The 19,927-nt window shown below is 39.9% G+C and overlaps 2 protein-coding genes across 3 annotated transcripts; both read right to left on the bottom strand.

Moving 5' to 3' along the window:
- Positions 1-270: 270 nt before the first annotated feature.
- On the bottom strand, positions 271-4,258 carry LOC128914062 (transmembrane protein 238-like). Its single transcript, XM_054212606.1, has 2 exons — positions 3,858-4,258; positions 271-1,040 (listed from the first exon to the last, which is right to left on the bottom strand). The coding sequence occupies exons 1-2, from the start codon at positions 4,256-4,258 to the stop codon at positions 1,031-1,033; spliced, it is 411 nt and encodes a 136-aa protein (XP_054068581.1). The 3' UTR covers positions 271-1,030.
- A 3,689-nt stretch (positions 4,259-7,947) lies between these two features.
- RSL1D1 (ribosomal L1 domain containing 1) lies at positions 7,948-13,912 on the bottom strand. Of its 2 annotated transcripts, none has more exons than XM_054212955.1 (9): positions 13,830-13,912; positions 13,557-13,696; positions 12,817-12,955; positions 12,055-12,203; positions 11,778-11,879; positions 11,074-11,167; positions 10,858-10,986; positions 9,864-10,067; positions 7,948-8,479 (listed from the first exon to the last, which is right to left on the bottom strand). In XM_054212955.1, the coding sequence occupies exons 1-9, from the start codon at positions 13,863-13,865 to the stop codon at positions 8,135-8,137; spliced, it is 1,338 nt and encodes a 445-aa protein (XP_054068930.1). In that variant the 5' UTR covers positions 13,866-13,912; the 3' UTR covers positions 7,948-8,134. The 2 variants fall into 2 exon arrangements, with proteins under 2 accessions (XP_054068930.1, XP_054068929.1); XM_054212954.1 differs by having other exon boundaries at positions 9,864-10,070.
- Positions 13,913-19,927: the final 6,015 nt, after the last annotated feature.

A 19,927-nucleotide genomic window follows, 5' to 3' on the forward strand; every position in this document is an offset into this window, starting at 1 on the left:
TAGTAAACGTTTTCCTTAAATCCACCTCTAGTATTCGATAAGGTGTGGCATAAAAACAATTGTACATTAAAATTTTAAGACCTACCCATATTTGCTAACGGTGGGCTCAAACTCTTAGTGTTAGTTCAAAACCAGAGGAAATCATGAGGAATTTCTCCACACAAGAATTTTAGGTATCATTAACTTTAATATAAATCGTTTCCCAGATGCTACTTCCCAGTTACATATAAATGTAAATGTTTTAATATTTTATAAAGCATCAGAGTATTTGTTAATCAACAGGGGGTTTTTTTGGTGGTGCCCCCGCCCTCCACCAATGCTTCAGCATTAGGAAAATTCCCAACATCACTGGACTAAAAATGCCTCTTCTTAGAGTCATCATATTACATCAGTTGCAACTATGAAGAAGGTACCGCTATGCCAACATCACTGTTTTGATTTGTCTACTTATAAAATCTCAAATTCCAAGTTATTCCAAAATAATGATGAAACTTTACAAGAGTCACTGTAAATTGGGTATTTACACTATAAACAACTTCTACTACATTTGCAACCTTGCATCAATGGTTTACAATAGATATTTTAAAAGCACCCTTACAAACAAAAGTATTGCACTGGCATCATAAAAATTCACAGTAAGTTTAACTTCCAGACCTTGGTAAAACAGTGCAAGAGCTTTTCATCCAAACATTCCCAGGTTATTAAAAATAAAAATTAAAAATATCTGTATCACACGCTGCAGTGACTTTTCTGTGAATCAAGTTTGTTTCTTTCTTAGTTCTCACTTCTTAAGAGATCTAGTTTATGTTTTGAAATGGTGAAAAAGCCCACAAAAAACCTACCCAGTCCAATACTGAAATAGGTGCATTTGGCAGAGATATGGCTCTATGTGTCCATTTTATACAGAGTCCACAATGGTTGCAGAGATTATTCCATGAGAGAATCCTATTGCATTGAGTAGGGAATTCTCTTTCCATAATTTGTAGCACTTCCCCCACTTTTAAAGGCAGTAACTTCGATAGTCGTGTCTTCAACAGATCCTGAAGATAATACATTAAGAAAAGGTTACTCCGAAAAAGTTTTAGAACAAATAGTCATATAAAACTCTAAACTGTCATTTGAAGTCAGTCTTAAAAGTATTTTCCCCTCATGTTTTAACAGCCAATTGGGACCCAAATAAAAGACCCATCAAGCCAACAGCCCATCTCCAATGGTGACCAAGGGTGGATGTCTCAATAAAGGCATAAGAATACAGCATGCAAGTAATATCTTCTCAGGATATTATCTCAGCTGACACTTACTGCCTCGGGTCTTCCTGAGCCAAATGTATTATCTTTGCATCCCTTCTGTTGTTTCCTCTGGCTTTTCAAATCAGTAAATTTTAATCTGTCACACTGTCCCATGTCAAATAATCACACACTTCAGCTACATAGCACATGACAACTCATTGGTTCCTGCTTTGTCTTGTGAGAGCCATTCCATACGTACCTTTTCCATACCACTTACGGCTGTATAAGCCTCTAGAATATTTTAGACTCTGCATCTCTTTTCATGCTCAAGGATCCTAATTTATTTGTTATTCCTTTAATAGAATTCATTACATATCTTGAGAATTCTCACCCTTCTTATTCACTTCTACTATAATTTTAAGATCGGAAACTGGAACAGTATGCAGTATTCCATTAATAGCTTCAAAAAGTTATTAATGGCAAGAACCAGAAAATTATCAAAATGACAAAAATACATAAATAGTTTCTGTGAAGAACAAACTTCCTTATTAACACAACAGTTAATTTTCCAAACACTTGCACATTTTTTTTCTTTTTTAATATTAAGAGAAATCTGAAGTTAATGGCTCAGGACACTTTTCTAATGGCCAGTATAGTGTTGGGTTTCTTTGTTGGTGTGGCTTTTTTTTTTTTGTGGTGGTGGTGTTTTTTTCCCTCCTCTGTCTTGACAATATCTGCCCAAACATGTTTAACCCGTTTGGTTAAGTTCATAAATATTTCCAGATGGGGATCTGATTCAGACAGTTGTTTATGAGAAGATATAAAGTACTTCAGACAAACTTACTTCAAAAGGGAACCCTGAATTATCTTTGGAGGTGCAACCGTTTGTTATCCTTTATTCTACCTTGAAAGTTAAAATCATACAGTTTATATCACAGTGTGTAACAATTACAATGTATACACTCCCTCTGTTTTGGTTCATTCTGAATTACAATTACTAATGCAATTGGACCAAAGTTCGTTTACTGCCACATTAGAAGCTACTGTTTACTTGGGAGAACTTGTAATGAAGCACTCTATATATTTGTCTCTATAGGAAATAATAAACCATAGATAGTTTCTGTTTAAAATCAGTAATAAGACTTGAAATTTTTAAAAATAATGGATAACTTCCACTACTATAAGTCCATCACAACAAAATACACATCTATGTATGCATATTGAAAGTAGGACCATCGACAGAGATGGCACATTATCTACTGAACTCAGTACCTATAATTGCCATAATCTTTAGAGGAGAAAGATTAGGCATAGTCATTTACAAATGTAATTTCTTCCCAGCAAATATGGATCTCCATCTGTCAATTCTAAACCCATTTCAGAAAAAAATGTCTTAAAATGTCTGTCATTTTCAACAGCCTGTTTTTTTTAACAGATATAGTTAATAATAAACTAAATAATAGTAGCAACTCTTTTAAAGTTGTATTGCTGCTGTCCCTTTCCGCCTCCTGCAAGTTTTCTATTAAGCAATAGTTATCTATATTCTATCTCCCTACTGTTAGAACTTCCTCTGAAGAAAATTCGGCGGCTTTCATGAAAGAAGGCGATTTCCACATGAACTTTGCTGTAAACCAACAGTAGCTTCAAGGTTTAGTTTCAAGGAGCAGCAGAAAAAGCTGACCTTGTACACAGTGAATCAGAACTGCAAGATGTTCAGAATTCTCGAGCAGTTCAGACACTTAGAGGTAAACCGCTTTTACAGTTCCTTCAGAAAAGGTTTTTGCATGGTGAAGTGAAAGCTTGACTTTTTTCTTTCCATTTTCAAAGCATTAAGCATGCTTTTCTTCCTAAATAAACATGGGATATTAATGAACACACTAGGGATACTTTGAAAGGCTTGATAACCTTCAGTGATGTTTCAAAGTTGGACCAAGACACTTTCTTTGCACACTGGATCGTAGCACATCTTTTTTGGATGACTGGGGTTCAAGACAAGCAGTTTAACTATTGGTTGCGTTTATGAGTTTCAAACTATTAGCTACCATTCTGCCCCTAAGTTAAATACAAGTCAGCAATTCAATTTTTTTGTTGTTGTTCTCCAAGAAAGAAGCATTTCATGTTGCTAAAGAGGGAGCTTCCCCTCACAAGGCCTCATGTGGGTAGTGGTTAATGGCTACTTCATTACCCCACACTTAACTTCTGATGGCATTTAGTTACTGTGAGGACCAGTTCAGGACCACACAACTTCTACGCGTGCAGCAAGCTTTCCGCACGCCAACTCTATCACGCTCAGGCATGTTTTACTCCAGCTGGCCTTTTCTGTTCTTAGACGGCAACAGGAAGTATCTTCCCTGCCTGATCAAATTTGCACCATCTCTCTCACTCGGTTTCTGTTACCACCTGAGTGGAGAAAGATTCCCAAAACTTGTGTTTTGTTTTGGTTTGTTTTTTTTGACGTGTCAGCTGTGAGCAAGTGGTTTAACACAAGTTTTTAACTGACTCTCAGTTAAGAGAGTTTTCTCAAGTTCCAGGCAAACTTAGGGTTCCTCCCCCGGTCCCCAGCTTCCCTTCCACTGATCCCTTTCCCTGGAGACCCGGCTCGGTGCACACACCCCCCCCGGCTCTCACCTGCCGGAGTCGGCGGGGCGGCCCCGCGGGCTCCGGGCGCGCTGCAGCTCCAGCTCGGCGGCAGCGGCGCGGGATCGCGATGCGGGAGCGAAGGCAGAGGAGAGGCGGAGGCTGAGGCCGTGCACCAGCCCCCGCAGCAGGCTGTCCCCGCCACCCTTGGGCAGCGCCAGCCCCACGTCGTCGCGCAGCTCCTCCGGCGGCACCTCCAGGTTGCCGGCGTACCAGAACACCCACCAGATGAGGCTGAGGAAGATGCCGATGCCGCCCGCGTAGATGAGCAGGTCGGAGAAGAAGACGTCGGCGAACACGCCGGCCAGCAGCACCGCCAAGCCCAGCGCGTCGAAGGCCAGCGCCAGCCAGAAGGCGGCCACGCAGCGGCCCAGCCCGCCGGGGGCCGCCATCGCGGGGGGGGGACCAGCGGCACCGTCGCCGCCTCGAGCCGCCCGCACCTGAGGGGAAGGCGGGGCGCGGCCGGAGGGCGGGGCCGCACCTGAGGGGGACATCCGGGCCACGCCACGCCGCTCGCACCTGCGCGCGGGGCCACGCCCCAGCGGCCGCTGAGGTGGAAGGCGGGAAGGCCGCCGCCATGAGGGCGACCATTACCCCCCGCTTATCTTAGGTCGCCTCAGGCACGGTCGACACCCCGTTCGCCCAGGCCCGCTTCCTACCGCCGGCCTCTCCCGGCCAGCGGCGCCCCCTGACAGGCACCTTCCTCCTGCCCCCACCTCGTCGAGGCGGCTGGTGGAGCCGGTGCTTCTCCTGTTCATGAGAGAACAGTGGGTGCTAAAGAGTGGTCTGTGGTGGCTGTCGGCATTTTGGAGCTGAGGCGTCCCCTGCAAGGGGTGGTCGCTGCCATTTCCTTGTGCAGGTGAGCACCAGGGACACACAGCTAGACCCAGTTGAGGCAGTGTGACCTTGTGAAGGGAGGTGTGTGTTTTTTGCCTTAGTTTGCTCAGACACCCTAGAAGGGAGGTATTTCAAAAAAGTTGATCTTGAGATGAATGTACGTGTTGCATACCTCCACGCCCGCAAGAGGCGGCAGCAGCTATAGTAGGCAACCGAGATTTGCAAGACAGTTGCAATGCGCATCTGCAAAGTCATATAGACTACTTTAACTATGTTTGAGGTTGGCTTAAAAAGAGTAGTTAGAATACAACTTCAGGTTAACAAGCAGGAAGCTAGTTGTGAGTGCAAGATGAAAAATCCAACAAGACAGTTCTTGGCATAAAAGGCAAGATACATATTTCAGTTCACTCTTGTGTCAGTTAATGACCTGGTACCTATCTTTTAACACTTGCAAGTCCTCAAGCATAAGAACTATATTCAGCTGCAGGCTCTCTTGCACATACTCTCTCAAGGCCCTCATATCTAGCAGTTTCTTTAATGATGGGTAAGCCACACCATTACAGTAACTAGATATATCAAGCCAATGGAAAGTCTGACAGGCCTAAGAGCATATACAGCTTCCACGTTTGTAGAAATACAGTGTGCGGAGAATAATGCCACTGAGGAAGACTATTCCTCCGGTGGCAATGAGTGCTATTGGTGTACTACAATAAGATTACAGACTCAATTCCTGTCATAGCACTTGATTCACATTTCATTGCTCCTGCTGAACACTGAGAATCAAAATGAGTTAAAGCCACTTCATCATTAGTGATCGCCTGTGTTACATTATTCAATAAAAGACGTCCTTAGGAAATGACAATCTGAAATCCTCTTAAAAAGAAAGAAGCTAAGATTGTTCTAAGTATTTCAACAACACAATATCTTTCACTTTGAGACCTAGTACCACTTCTATCTTGAGTAGAATTATGGTACCAAAAAGCCTATACTGCTATTCTTCCTGATTATTTTCAAGTATCTTTTGGGTTTTAAAGTTTAAACCTAACTTCAGTAAGACACCTATGGTTCTACTTCTGCCTCATGTTATGGTGTTAAATAACCTTCTAACTTTTATACCTCTCAGAAGTGTAAGAGAAAGACGATAATGTACCCATTATCCAAGTTTGAGCGAGGTTCATATACCTTTGTCTATGGGTGCTTATTCCACTAGAATCAAAATAGCTTTTAGAAGTCAAGCTAATTTTAGGATTGCATGCTTATCCTGATGGCAGTAGGAATTCTAATAATCATATACAACCCTACGATAAATAATGATGACCATTTTGCTTAATCTGAAATTGATAGAAGGAGAAGGCAAATCTAATTACAATAGAATAACAAATACTGAGGGAATTTTAAACAGAAATCGGTATTAATAATCTTAACTCAGATTCTTTGGAAAAAGAGCTATTTAAGTCATAGTTCTAGCCACGTGGCTGTTTTACTGCGTGCAGCAAATTTACACCCCCCCTAGGGCCCAAGATGTAATCAGCTACAAAATGAGTTTCTGAACAAGTTTCTGTTACCTTCTCTGCATCCGTCCTGCCAAGACTTTGGTTTGATAGTATTCAGATATTTGCTTTATTATTGACTGATATTCTTCCCAGTAATGCTGAATTTAAGGGCTGATCTGAAAGACTCCCAAGTGAAGATCTGCGATAGCTATGTCAAATTATTACCGACTGATTTTCTGAATTCTAAATATATATATTTTAATAAAAAAGTACATATAGGAAGAACAAAAATCATAGCAGTAGTGTTATATATTATGTAACTGTCATAATCCCAGATAGTCTGCAGAATTTCAAGGCAGTACTTGTTAATATTTCAATGCAAAGGATGTGTTTTTCCAGGACCTACAAGCTAATATGGTTCACTATTACTCATATAGAAGTTATGATCTTCCTTTCATAATTCTCTGCACATCTACAACTTAAGAAACATTTTAACATGAATGATTAAATACAAAAGCACACTTTCAGAAAGGAGAAGAGTTCTGTATCTATTCTCTTACTCTCTATTATGGAAGTGAAGTAGTATTTTGCAGCCCAGACTAGAAAATGATGGGATTACTTTTGGACAAGATCAGATCCTTTTGTTAGCATGAATATAACAGGGATAAAGTCAGACTTGCTTTTTAGACTAAGATTAATTATTTTCTTGATTAAAAAATGCTTATGGTAGACTAGAAGAAGAGGTTATGGGTTACAGAAAGTTGACACCATGGATCAACCAGAATCTTTTCATATTCTTTAGTGTTCCTTTTACCACTTCTTATTTAGCATCCAATTACTTTCTAGGTAGCACATCTATTGATATGGGATGTCCTAAATAAGAGATGGGATATGTTTCTTTGAACTCTACAAATTAAGCTGGTTACATACTGTTTGATTAATCTTCTTGTCTTTTTTGAGCTTCTTCCTCTTCAGATTTGAGTAAAATATTGCTAATAAAAATTTTTACCACTAGGACTTTTCATTACAAGTCTGCCTCCTATTCTCACTCGGAGAAGGATGTGAAAGAATCATACAGACAGCAACCATTCAGTTACTCTGTAAGATTTCAAATATATAAACTTTCAGTTCTGCAGTATATATTTTTCATGCGTTATGGGACTGGTTCAAGTAGCTGGCACACCTGAAATTCAGACAGGCTTTGGTGTTTCTCAGGTGGAAGAAACGACAACATTGCAACCAGCATGCAGGGATACCCTCAATTATTCTGGTAGCAGAAATAAAGCCCAAAAGTGAAGGTAAGGAGATTTTGCTTGACATCATGAAGTATAAATGGTCAAAGCATACAACGATAAAAGTACAGTTATCCGTGATCTTTTTTTTTTTTTAAACACACAAATACCCCAAGTAAAAATAGCTAAAAAATACATTAAGTTTGGCTTGTTATCAGGCTAACTTAAATATCTGGAATAAGATTGATAGATGTCAACGTGGTTTCACTACATTGAACAACTTAAGAAAAAATGGTAGCAGCTATTTCACATTTTAAATCACATGTTAAATAGATTGCTGCTCTTGGTACGCGTGCTTCTGGTTCAGTTCTTGTCTGTTCCAGTACTAAGGTACACTTCAGGAAGATGCATTATTTCTCAGCTTCTTTTCTGGAATTGTTCCCTCCCTGCCCTTTGACACTTCAAAGAATTTGAGTGCTTTTCGTTTGGGTCAGGAAAAGATAAAAGATAAGAAATAGAGCCAATTAAGATCGTGAGTTTATTTGCTCATCAGTTAGAAGGAAACACAAATGAATCATTACAGGTCTCAGTGAAAAAACTCTTGGAATCATATTTTCTTAAGAAGGTATTTTACTTCATCAATCTATTTGTTTACTAAAAAGACACCACTGAATGAATATATAAAATGTGTTACAACAGACAACATTCATGCTGACTGTGGCCTACGCACTTCTTTGGGTGCTTGCTTTGGTGTTTTTGAAGACTTCTTGGCTGACTGTATTGATTTGCCAGCTTTAGGTGTTGCAAAAGACTTTGCTTCAGGCTTTTTGGGAGTCTTTTTCATCTCTTTTTCTTTTATTGCTTCCTTTGGCATGCTGAACTGCTTGGTTTTTTTCTGTTTTGGTGATGTCTGCAAGTCTGCATGCTTGTCTGTAACTTTAGGTGTTGGTTTCGGAGTCTCCAGAGCTAGAGGTTGTTTCTTTCTCTTACCAAGGGGTGTTTTAGTTTTCTTGCCCAGGTTGTCATCTTTTTCTGGACGTGGTTCCATTTTCTGTATTTAAGACACACAAAAAAAATTACCCTTCCACCTAAGAAACATCTCTACTGTTTTTCAAGAAAAAGAATCAGTGAAAACCATTATAAATGACAAATGCTTTCTATCGATTGAACTGTGCCCTAGCCCAAATAATCTGTTCACATTTCAGTCTGGAAGCAGATTAAATACAGAACTAAATCATGAAAAAATAACAAAATGGTAACAAAGTAAATAGATTTAACAAATGGAAGGATCCTCTTGGCCAGTGAAGTCACTGACCTCTGCTGGCAGAGCTTTAAACCACAGTCCTCCTCTTGCCACATTTCCAGGCTTAATAGATTGATAGAGATCAGCTCTATTTGAAGTCCAGCTATGGACACAGAAACTGACTGCACTCTCATCTGTGCACTATGCCTGGTATTCCCTAGAATTCATCACATATTCCCAGATGTCCCTCATGAAAGAAAGCTGCTGTCATCAGAACAATTCATACAACCCAACTCTAGCCGTATCTATTGCAGGTCTCTGGAAACAGGGCTCTGGCAATCAGATCATGTGAGCTAATCCAGACCTGTTGCAGAGAGCAGCTTGAAGCAACCTGTATGAGTTTTTCTGATGGGCCTGCACATAATCAGAGCTTTAGTTTGGGCAGAAGTTAAGAGTATAAGGATATGCTGCAATCATGAATGCAGTATAACTGAGTTGAATTTATAAGTGTTAATGTTTTATTCATCCAAATATATTTCCTAGGTATTTGTTAAACATAAGTGTTATCAGTCCGGTTGTTTTGAAGACAGGTTAATGACATGATTCACGTCATCTCCAATCCTGGTAACAATAAGTCCATACAGTATTTCATGTAAGCTGCTAGCTCTCACATTATGTGATTGTTAATGTTGCATATTACTGTCCTAGAGAATGTTTCTTGTTTTTCCTCAAGTTTTGCACTCCAGACAGAAAATGATACATTAAAATTTAATTTTACAAGAAATTTAGTGATTTACAAGAATTTTATGATTCACTTGACTAAGTATTAAGCTGTTTCTCAATCACTTACCCTTTCTTCTGACTTCAGGCGTGTTATATGACCTAAGCAAAATTGCTGCTATTCAGAAAAATACATAAAAGGACAATAACGACTGGCTTCCTTTGTCTGTAAGAGGGGTTAACTAAGAAATAAAAAAAACCTCAAAACCGAAAAACCCCAAAACAAACCATCTCCCCAAGGCACCCCCCACATACACTCGGCTTTTGCCTTCATGATATAGTAAAGTGAATTGGATTTTCTTTTAAGTGTGTTAACACACACTGTTCCCTAAGGAGCAATGAACGATTTAAACAGTTCAAAATTTTTTAATTTTAACAGAAATGTGAGTTATCAATATTATCCAACAATTACCTCCAGCTCAGCTAAGATGGTTGTTTGCATAGGCACCAGTTGTGGAATTTCTTCATCGTCATCATGATCACCTGGTTCTTGGACTACTTCTTTTTCTTTTATTGCAAACTCCTTGGTAGCAGCAGCAGCACTAGCTTCAGGTGTCGAAGTGTCTTGACTTGAATTCAGTTTTTTAGCTGACTTCTTCGGTTTCTTTTTCTTTTCCTTCTAGAATTAATTGGAAGTACATCTCAGACAAATCCCCACAATAGTTCTAAATGTATGATAATTGTTTCAATATGCTGAAAAACAAGACAGTCTAGCAACATTAATTTAAATACTGTTGTTTAATAGACCTGGACTGGTCAACCATACATAAAATATGAAAAAATGCATTACTTCCAGAAATTATTATAAACAGCTCATAAGTAAAACAATAATAATGTCAAGATTGCAGTCTTTAAACTGAATATATATGCTCCAAATTTATTTTAGACAAAAGAACATAAGCAGAAGTCAGTATGAAGGAACAGCTAATATTTTTCTATTTAAAAAAAAAATAGGCGAGCCTCTCCTCATATGTACAAGTATACGAGCTTGTGAATTATTCATATGCCACTGACTGGCAAATAAATAATGAATGCACAGTCTGTATCTGTATATGTTAATGAGTGTATTTTCAGAAGGCAAATGTAATTAAACAACAGAAGTAAAAGTTTTAAGAAAAAATCTCAGTTCCCTACGGTTTAGGACTAGAAATGCTTAACTTACTTATTTCCAGTTTGCTTTACAACCTATCAGGGAGTTTCCATGATTTTGTTAGTATTACTGAGTATTTGAAAAGCTCAGAGTCAGGAGCACCTAACCCATTTGTAGCCATAAATACCTGGGATCAACTGCTAAACCATTTAAACCTAACACATCAGATACTATAATGCATAAAAGGAAGCCAAGCAACTAGTCATTCCAATTTGGTTTTATGGCAATTTTGAAGAATTTTTTTTTTTTTTTTTACCTTTACTTCCTTTTTTTTGAGAGATGGCTGGCTGTCAAGCTCATCCAAGTTGGAGATATTTGCAGTAAAAATTGGAAGTGCAACGGATTTAAGTGTTTTGAGGTGAAGAATTTTTACATTTTTCCAATTCTGCAACAACAAAAACAGTACGTTATGTAAAAATGACAAAGCTGAATTATGAACTGATTTGGCTTTACTGCAGTCAATCAACAGTACCTTTGGTAACTTCTTAGCAATCACCTCAGCTGCTGCAATGATATTATCTACTATCTCATCAGCTTTCATTCCAGTGTGACCTATACGTGCTGTACTGAAAGAAGAAGAGAGTAATATTTATACGTGGGCTAATAAACATGTGTCAAGTTACATGTTCTCAGGCATACCCAGAAATGAAAAAAGGCCACCTATCTGCAATTATCTTAATTTTCATAAAGGACGTCTAGCTATTGCAGAAATCTTTTGTGGTAACAGCCAGAATAGATTTACCTATATTAACCTTTCTGTATTTGGATATGCAACTTCTGCCTTGTATTACTAAGCATATTACCAAGTTATATTGTTTTATGTGCACAATAAATGAAAACACTTCTACAAGAACAGAATATTTTGGAAGCAGTTTTTTATCTAATTTAATAGAAATATTTTTCTAAGATTGTACGTGCTGTTTGACAGTGACAGTTGCCTAGAAATTCCTTAGGTATAAGGAAAAAGAGACAAAAAGTCGAACTTTACAGTAAAATTTCTTAAGTAGAACTACTGATTTCTTTATACAGGTTAAGGTTCAAAACGGACTGTATCTGGAATGGTGACCTTTAACTTCTTTTATTCACATATTAATGGAATAAAAATAACTCATTTAAAATTCCTACAGTTAAGGTACAACCGTCTTTCAAGTGAAGTATTAATCTGCTCATACTTACTAACAGCACCCTTTGTTGGTAACTGGGAGTGTCGTCCCCTGGATGTGTTTTTGTAGTTCCTTAGCAAGATTTCTGGCTTTTAGGTTTACAGATAAAGGTGCCCTAAAAAAGAAAGGAGGGAAATTTGAAAAAAAATTACAAAACCCCCCAAAACAAGCAAGCCAAACTAAAAACCACCACCACCGCCTCGCCGAAAACCCCTGACCAACCAAAACTTTACAAAGAAGAACTTTTAAAAAGATAATGCAAAATGGATATACAGAATTTAAAGACCTACTTTTTCCTTTCATAAAAGTGTTTTCCTAGGTGTGAGGGCAAGAGCCTTCTAATTCGGTCATCAGACAGAAAGAGATCAAATCTGTTCAGGAGGCGACGCTTTGCTTCAAATAGTTTATACTCTTTTTTGAGAGTTTTGTATGAGATGATCTGCAATGCAAATAACAGTTTAGTCCCCGTCGTTGAAAACACAACCTAGAGCACTCCTGAGAACTGCACAGAATTAACTGCATAACTGACAGTCTATCATGGTGCATTACCTTAGAATGCTGAAGATAATCCATAGAAAAAGGATACAGTACTTTTTGTTTTAAGAAACAAACAATATGGATCTCACGCATAGTAACTGCAAATCACCAAACAGAACCTGAGTCCAAGTAACATCTAAATCAAGGTTAAATACAACAATAAAATTATTTTCTAGTTTTATTACTAGTAGCATAAACAATCCAGCTGCAAGCAACCCAAATATTCTTTTACATTTTGAGTTTTTCCAGTTGCTTACTCAAACTAAATATTGAGCATTTTCCTAGCAATTACATCTGATTGCTAAAAATCCTGTTTCAAATTGAAGAAATTATTGAGTAAATCTTGAAGTTTAGAAAAAGTACAGTTTGAATAGTCAGAAAAATCTTACTAGAGATCATTAACTCAGAACCAAGATTAGAATATTAAACAGCAGAAAACAATGACCTTCCCTTTTCGTTTGTACAAGAGGAAAGAAATGGCAGTACTGTACTATACCATCATGTATCTCCCTTACCTGACTAACACTTTTGATCCCCTTCTGGATTAAAAGTTTCTTGTACAGATTTTCAGTCTGTTCTGCTGATAAATTCGGTTCATCCCTTGTGAAGAGGCAAACCTCAGCTGTTTCTGGTCGAATGCCATGGGGCAGTGGTCTACAACGAGAATACAAGATGGACAGGGAATGTCAGGAGAAGAAAGACATTTCTTCCAGAACTCGGTCTACACTGCCTGCAGAGATCACTACCCTTTAAAGAGTACTACAGAGGAGCCATGTAACTGGAGTCTGGTCTTTGTTAACTACTAAACGTCCTCAGTGGAGCCTCTACTTTTTAAAGCACAAAGAGCTGTAAAAGTTAAACAATGATATACCATGGCTCCAGTGGGATACAGCGCTGCAGCCATCTGTCCTGCCAGGAGCCGCTACCTCGTGGGTCCTGGAAGCAGGAGGACCATTCGTTCCCCCCTCTTTACACCACGGCTGCATCCAGCCAACAGACAAGTCTCTGCAGTACTGCGGCACAGATAAATAGACGTAAACTTTATCAATACAGCATAACTACACTTATATACGCCATACCGCCCCGCAGCGGGGCAGGGCGGCGGCCGGCTCGATGACTCCCGGTCACGGCATAGCAACTGCCGGGACAGAGCGGCGGCCGCAACCCCCTTCAGCTCAGAATCCGCGAAGTGCTCTTGTTAGCCGAAGGACAGGAGCCCCCACGGTAACTACGCGGCCGAGAGCGAATTTCTTACATTTTGATGACCTGCGCCACCCGCGGGACCTTCCAGACCGTCACCAGCAGCTGGACGTTCTCGCTGTCGTTGAGGAGCAGCGCGCCTCGCTTGGTCTTGCTTCTGGCAAAAGCCAGCAGGGCCTCCGCCGCCTTCTTCACCTGCAACGGCACCATAGAGGCCGCAGTTAAAGCCGGGGCGGGGCCGGGCCGGGCCGGGCCGGGCCGGGCCGGGCCGGTCCCGTCCCGTCCCGTCCCGTCCCGTCCCGTCTCGTCCCGTCCCGTCCCGCCGCACCTGGGCGCGCTCCAGCTGCTCCGGGCCCCCCGCCATGGCTCCTACTGGGCCACGTGCGGCCGCCGCGCCTGCGCACAGGCCGCCTTCCGGGCACGGCGGGGAACCTCCGGGGCGGGCCGAGGAGGCCGCACCGCCCCCCGCATGAAGCCGCGGTTGAGGCCGGCTGGGCTGCGGAGGGAGGTGTACGGTCCCTACCTCCCTCCAGCCTGCCAGGGCGGTGGCGCCAGCCGTTAAGGGCAGGCGGTTCAGGGGTGCGTGCAGCCGGGGCTTCACAGCCTCCAGGGAGGGAGGCCGCGCTCCCTGTGCCGGCACCCCGTTCCTGTGCCTGCCGGGCCTCACGGTGAAAAGATGGGCTTTGTCGTACTCGCCTAGATCTACTGATGGTGCTGTATTGGTCTAGCCCGAGATGCTGCTGGCCACCTTTGCCTCCAGGGAACATGTTTAGATTGCTCGTGTCTAGCTTGTTGTGCCCCAGGTCTTTTCCAGCAGAGCTGCTGCCGAGCCAGCCATGCCCCAACTCGTTCCCAAATGCAAATTTGCATTTGCCTTTGTTGAATGTGAAAAGGTTTGTGTTGCCCAATCCCTCCAGCCTGTCTAGGTGCCTCTCTACATGAGCCCTGCCCCCAGCGGTATTGATTGATCCCCAAGTTTGATGTCATCTGCAAACTTGATGTGTCCGTGCTTCAGGTCACTGATCAATATATTAAATAGAGCATGCCCAAAGATAAATCCCAGTAAAAAATCTCCATTTGTTATTGGCCTTCAGGTAGAGTACAAGCCATTATCTCTGCCCTCAGAGCCCCATTGTCCAACCAGTTGTTAGCCATCTAGTTGGCCACCCACCCAAACCATGACATTTAGGATACAAGAAGATTGTGGGAGGCTGTTGAAAGCTGAGCTGAGGTGAATGCCATCCACTCCTTTCCTCTCATTTGCAAATCTAGTAATTTTGTCATAGAAAGTAATCAGGTTGGTCAGGATGATGTGCAGTTGGTCCATCCATGCCGATTGTTCCCAAGCACCTCCTTCACATGCCCAAAAATGTATTCCAAGAGGACTTATTCCACGATTTTCCCAGGGACAAAGTGAGCATGACCAGTTTGTGGCTCTCAGATCCTCCTCTTGGTGTTCTCTGGAGGTGGGGGAACATTTGCTTTTCTCCAGTCATTGGGACCCTCCCTCATTTTCCTTTCAAAGGTGACAGAGTATTGCTCCGACTTCAGCCAGCTCTCAGGATCCTTGAATGCAGCCCAACTGGACCCAAAATCACTTGCCCTGCTCAGCAACCATCCCACATGTCCTTGTTTGGCCTTTTTCTGCTGCTGTAGAAGCTATTCTTGTTGCCCTTGACATCCTGGCCTGTTTCAATTGCAGGTGAGCTTTTATTCTCCTAAGAAAATCCTTACATGCCTGAGCAATGTTTATAGATTCCTTCTTTGCAGCCTGTCCCTAATTTTACCTCCTGAATTACTGTCTTTTTGCACTGGAGTGTCATAAGTTACATGTTTAGCCAAGCCAGTCTCCTGATAGATGTACGTGCTTTCCTGAGTGTCAGGAGTGACTGTTTTTATGGTTGGAGGAGATTGTCCTAAAGACCCGCTGCCAGCTTTCTTTCCTGAGCTCCTTTGCCCTTCAGAGCTAGCGGTTCTCTGAATAAACCAGAGTCTTCTGAAGTCCAGGGGCTGTACTCTGCTATGCGTCTTCCTCAGACACCTCTCAGCATCTTGAACTCCACTATTTCCAGGTCACTACAGTTGAGGCTGCCACTGATTATTACATGCCAAACCATTGGTGTGAATAGCAAAGGCAGAATTGCTGCATCTCCATTTCAGTTTGGAAATGCATTGACTGACTACATGGAAGTAGCTTAATTGTGGGATGCTTATTCCATCCCGTTCCACACTGGGTAAGTGCATTGTTTTGAGATCAAATCTAGCCTGGCACTATTTTGGCCTCATTCTCACAGTGCTGCATGCACCCTGGCAGCTTTGGGCTGTCTGCATTCATCACACAGGTAAGCTGCTACCCGGATAATCAGATATACATAACCAGGGGTTAAATACACATGAAATCAGGACTCTCAGTCATTCACTATTCTCCTCCTCTAGATTTTTTCCTGCTCTTTGCCTTTTTAGTTATGGCTTTATTCCTTCTCATCAGATATCTTCCAACAAAATTTGTGATCTGTCTGTGTGCCAGTACGAAGAGAAAGGAATTAAAATACCCCAGCCTCTTGGAAAGCTGCTTTATGTGATAATTTACGTTTTCAGTCTGCTGGTAGTGTTCATGGAACAACAGTGGAATAGTTGATGTCTTCAAGACTTCCCCAGACTTAGGAAAGAACTGTGTGATCATATACTGATATTAAAGAGTGAAAAAAAATCCTAGAAAATGGAAGTTTTCATTTTCTATTGTGTGATTTGTACAAATGAACAAAATAAATGAAACTGGTTGAGAAAAAGAGAAGCTATCCTTTGTTGCCATGTAGTTGTATGAAGTATTGATTAGAGAAATTTCTGAAAGGCTAGGAACATGCAGAGTAGCCAAATAGGGCAGACTCATTAAAATCTTTTCAGCAGTGCTAGAATTTATGCATATGATACTAGCTGTGGTGTTTTATAGTCTGATAATTGCATTAGCCTTGCTCCTATCTCTGCATCGGCTTTGCGTATTTTAGAGCAGCCATGTTTTAATAAAACATCAACATATTAGCATGTCATGTTAAAACAAAAAAGTCAGATGACTGAGACATCTCTGAAAATAAGCCAGGCTAGTCTTATAAGATATGACTAAGGTATGTTTGAAGCCTGACTATACTGGGTCAGCATAGCATTAATAGGATAAAACTAGAGAGACTATTATTAGACTCAAATTCAAATTTTTCACATATCAGTCTCACTGAAGTACATTTTTCTGCAACATTTTAAGTCCGATGACTAAATTTTACGAGATGTGATTTAACTGACTTAGTATGATCATTTTATCTTGAAAGGTGTTTGACATAGCTAATAGAGCTGTCTTGTAAAAATAAATTAATCTCTGGGTAATATTTCAGCTTAATACAGCATGCAATGAATATAAAGAGTGTGCTTTTAATTTAGCAAGTTCACAAGTAATAGTTACTCTTACATGGGAAATTATGTTTGTTACCTTCATCAATTTTATTGCTGTACACTAAATATATTCTGCTCTAGCCCTCAATTTAACCTTGTCTGATGACAAAAGTATGTATTTTTCCTTAAGCCATTTCTCACACTTATTTAAATACTGAGATTTAAAATTACATAATTGCAAGCCATTCTACCTCATTAGTTAAGAGGATGTTTCTATATATCCCTAATTTTATACTTTCTCCTAGCAAAAGGGATGTACAAGAAGCAATCGTTTCTGCTGTAAACAGGTCTCTGAGGTTTAAGATTATTCCCTTAGTGTGCATCCCAAAAGCTCCAATACCAGGCTTGCTTTCCTCCAGATTATTTGATGGCAGATGTAAAAATCCCAGGTCTCTAGAAGTGTATTTCTCGTAACAAAAGTAGCAAAAAGAATATGCAGAAATTAAACCCGGAGTAAGACATCCCTTACAAAGAGATCTCCAAAAAGAATCTCCTGGCTAGATCTGGAATTCAAGCACTAGTTTTCTTTAGATTGCGTTCCTTTGCAATCCTCGTCTAAGCCTCTAGCTAAACTCTAATTAACTGTCAGATAGATGGATACTTACAGTGCAAGTTATTAACTTATTCAAAGACTACTTTCTCAGAGGCACCTGTCTTTGTGACACAAGCTGCAAAGTTTTCTTGTTTCCTTTGCCTGTCATCAGTTCCACAGTGTTAACAGATGACAGGAACAGTCTCAAGTACCTTTTTTTCATCCACCAGTTAGTCTGTCATATCTCTTATAACTCAGAAATATGTGGATTTTTTTAGGTGTGTGTAACTGAGGAGAGATATAGACAAATCCAATTTATGTTGGAAGTTGAGACTTTTTTGGGAAGTAAAGCTAGTGAAAGGAAATGTATTTTTAAAAGTTATATATAAACACAACAGGTTTTGGGTTTGTTAGCATAAATTTCCATTTTATATTAAGACTGGACTCCTTTCTAGCACTTCTTCAGAGGAAAAGAAGGATTTTGTCAGGTTTATAGTGTGTTAAAATAAACACAAGGAAAGAAACAGGTTCACAATATAAAATCTTCAGTAGTAACTCCAGTTTTGTTGGTATATTTTTCTTTACCAAATCCTCTATAGGGTATACAAAAACAGCAGAATAAGTAAGAGCCTTTAAGTATCAGTTCAGGAAGAAAACAGTCTTGTCTGGAGTACATTTCATCTGCTTTAACATCATCATTTAAACAGTCTGCATTAAGAACCAAAAAGCCAGAGTAATACAGAATCAAATACTTGGGACATTGAAACAATCTTTTTTTTGTTCTTAGGTAATATTCAGTAATAAACACTTATAAAAACACATTTCTCATAATTAACATAGTTTTTAACATATGGACCAGTGCCAGAAGTAGTCTCAAACAGAGGTTTTTCACTGAGCAATTTTCGCTGGGCTTTTATGCCACTGAAAAAAAACATCTGCAGAGGGGCATAAAATTCATAATCAGCAAATATCCCCATGGATAAACCTCCTTAAAGCAGCCATTTTTCTTACAACACTATTACATCATCATCAATAGCTTGTTATTCAAGAAGACAATTTAGTACCATAATAAGTGTCTCAGGAAACTGGTGCCATCAAGTTTATGCATCAGTTCCCGATTGTCTGCAAAGATGACCAAGGTATCTGGAATGGTTTCAAGTCGGTAGTTGATGGCAACTTAGTCAACTGATTGGTGTACCCATTCCTCCATTGAGTGTGCTTTACTTCTTGTAACTTGCAGAAACAATTATTTTCCTGTTGCAAAATAATTAGTACTGCTGCACATTCAGATTTTTTTTTTTTACATTTAATTATTGTTACATATACCAAAGGCTTTCTGTTCAAGGACATACAAGGTCTTAATTTATAGAATTATAATTTATGTTTTTATAAGTTACATCACGGCTATACGCTTAAGCCATATCTACACTACAAACTTTGGCCAACACTCGGGGAGAAAGTGATCCTCATTGGTACCGCGCTGCACGTACAGACTGCTGTAAATGCCGTTATACTGGAGGGGGGAAAACCCCCAAATCCCTCCTTTCTGCAGAAACATGCTCACAGTTTTGCTGGTATGAGTTACATCCACACCAGGACCCAGGAATACTCTGCCAGTATCACATGCTAGCACAGTTCCACTGACAGAGCTCCTAGGGTTCCTGTAGCTTCAATCCAAGTTCTGTTTCCTTTTTTTTTTCTTTTTCTCTTTTCCTTCCTTTCAACTGTTGTGGTTGCACAGCTCCTTTATTTTTTTTCCATCTTCAAAGCAGCATACCACATGTTTTCACAAAAGGAAGTATTCAAAATGATCAATTTAAAAAAGTTTATTACATCAGTGAATCAGCAATAGTTCTTATTTCAAACAAAGCCACATTATCTTTTTTCTTCTTTCATCTAGATTTAGCTGTACTCAATAGTAGTAAAAATGGGACTATAAAATGTAGAATGGAGATGAAATGAAAAAGTTGAGATACTCTTCAAGTATAATATACTTTCAGCACTTCTACCCAAAATGCAGCCAATTTGTGTAGATTTATGCCTTACATTTTCAAATCAATATGTCTGCTGTAGAATGTAAATATTTTATACACAAATAAAAACAGTGCAGGCAACTCCTACAGGTTAGCAATATCTTTAGTTGTATAATGCAGATTCTGTTAATGAACTTTAAATAATTTAGCCTCCCTTTACAGACAAGGTGACGTTAACTGGATTTATGGTAATGGTAATCAAATACACTAGATGGGATGAGTAATGGAAGTGCTAAGACTGGTATTTCAACCCACCAGACGATTTTTCAGTTTAATAATACATACTCAGTCCAGCCTCAAAATAATGAAGTTTTAGAATCCTTCATTAAGTTTTCTTGAAAGTGGAAAAATTCTACTGGAGCATTATGTAGTCTTGAGATGCATTTCAATGCTTTAAAAAACATTTTAAAAGTTTAACAA

Source organism: Rissa tridactyla, chromosome 8 (assembly GCF_028500815.1).
Source record: "Rissa tridactyla isolate bRisTri1 chromosome 8, bRisTri1.patW.cur.20221130, whole genome shotgun sequence".
Taxonomy (NCBI): Eukaryota; Metazoa; Chordata; class Aves; order Charadriiformes; family Laridae; genus Rissa; species Rissa tridactyla.

What these genes read in the sequence shown, in the direction of transcription:
- LOC128914062 (XM_054212606.1), bottom strand. Translation starts at nt 4,258, where the DNA reads ATGGCGGCCCCCGGCGGGCTGGGCCGCTGCGTGGCCGCCTTCTGGCTG.
- RSL1D1 (XM_054212954.1), bottom strand. Translation starts at nt 13,865, where the DNA reads ATGGCGGGGGGCCCGGAGCAGCTGGAGCGCGCCCAG. An exon ending in AGCAGCTGGAGCGCGCCCAG is followed by an intron (nt 13,697 to 13,829) that starts GTGCGGCGGGAC and finishes GTGCCGTTGCAG; the next exon opens with GTGAAGAAGGCGGCGGAGGC. An exon ending in TCAAAAAAAAGGAAGTAAAG is followed by an intron (nt 10,071 to 10,857) that starts GTAAAAAAAAAA and finishes AATTAATTCTAG; the next exon opens with AAGGAAAAGAAAAAGAAACC.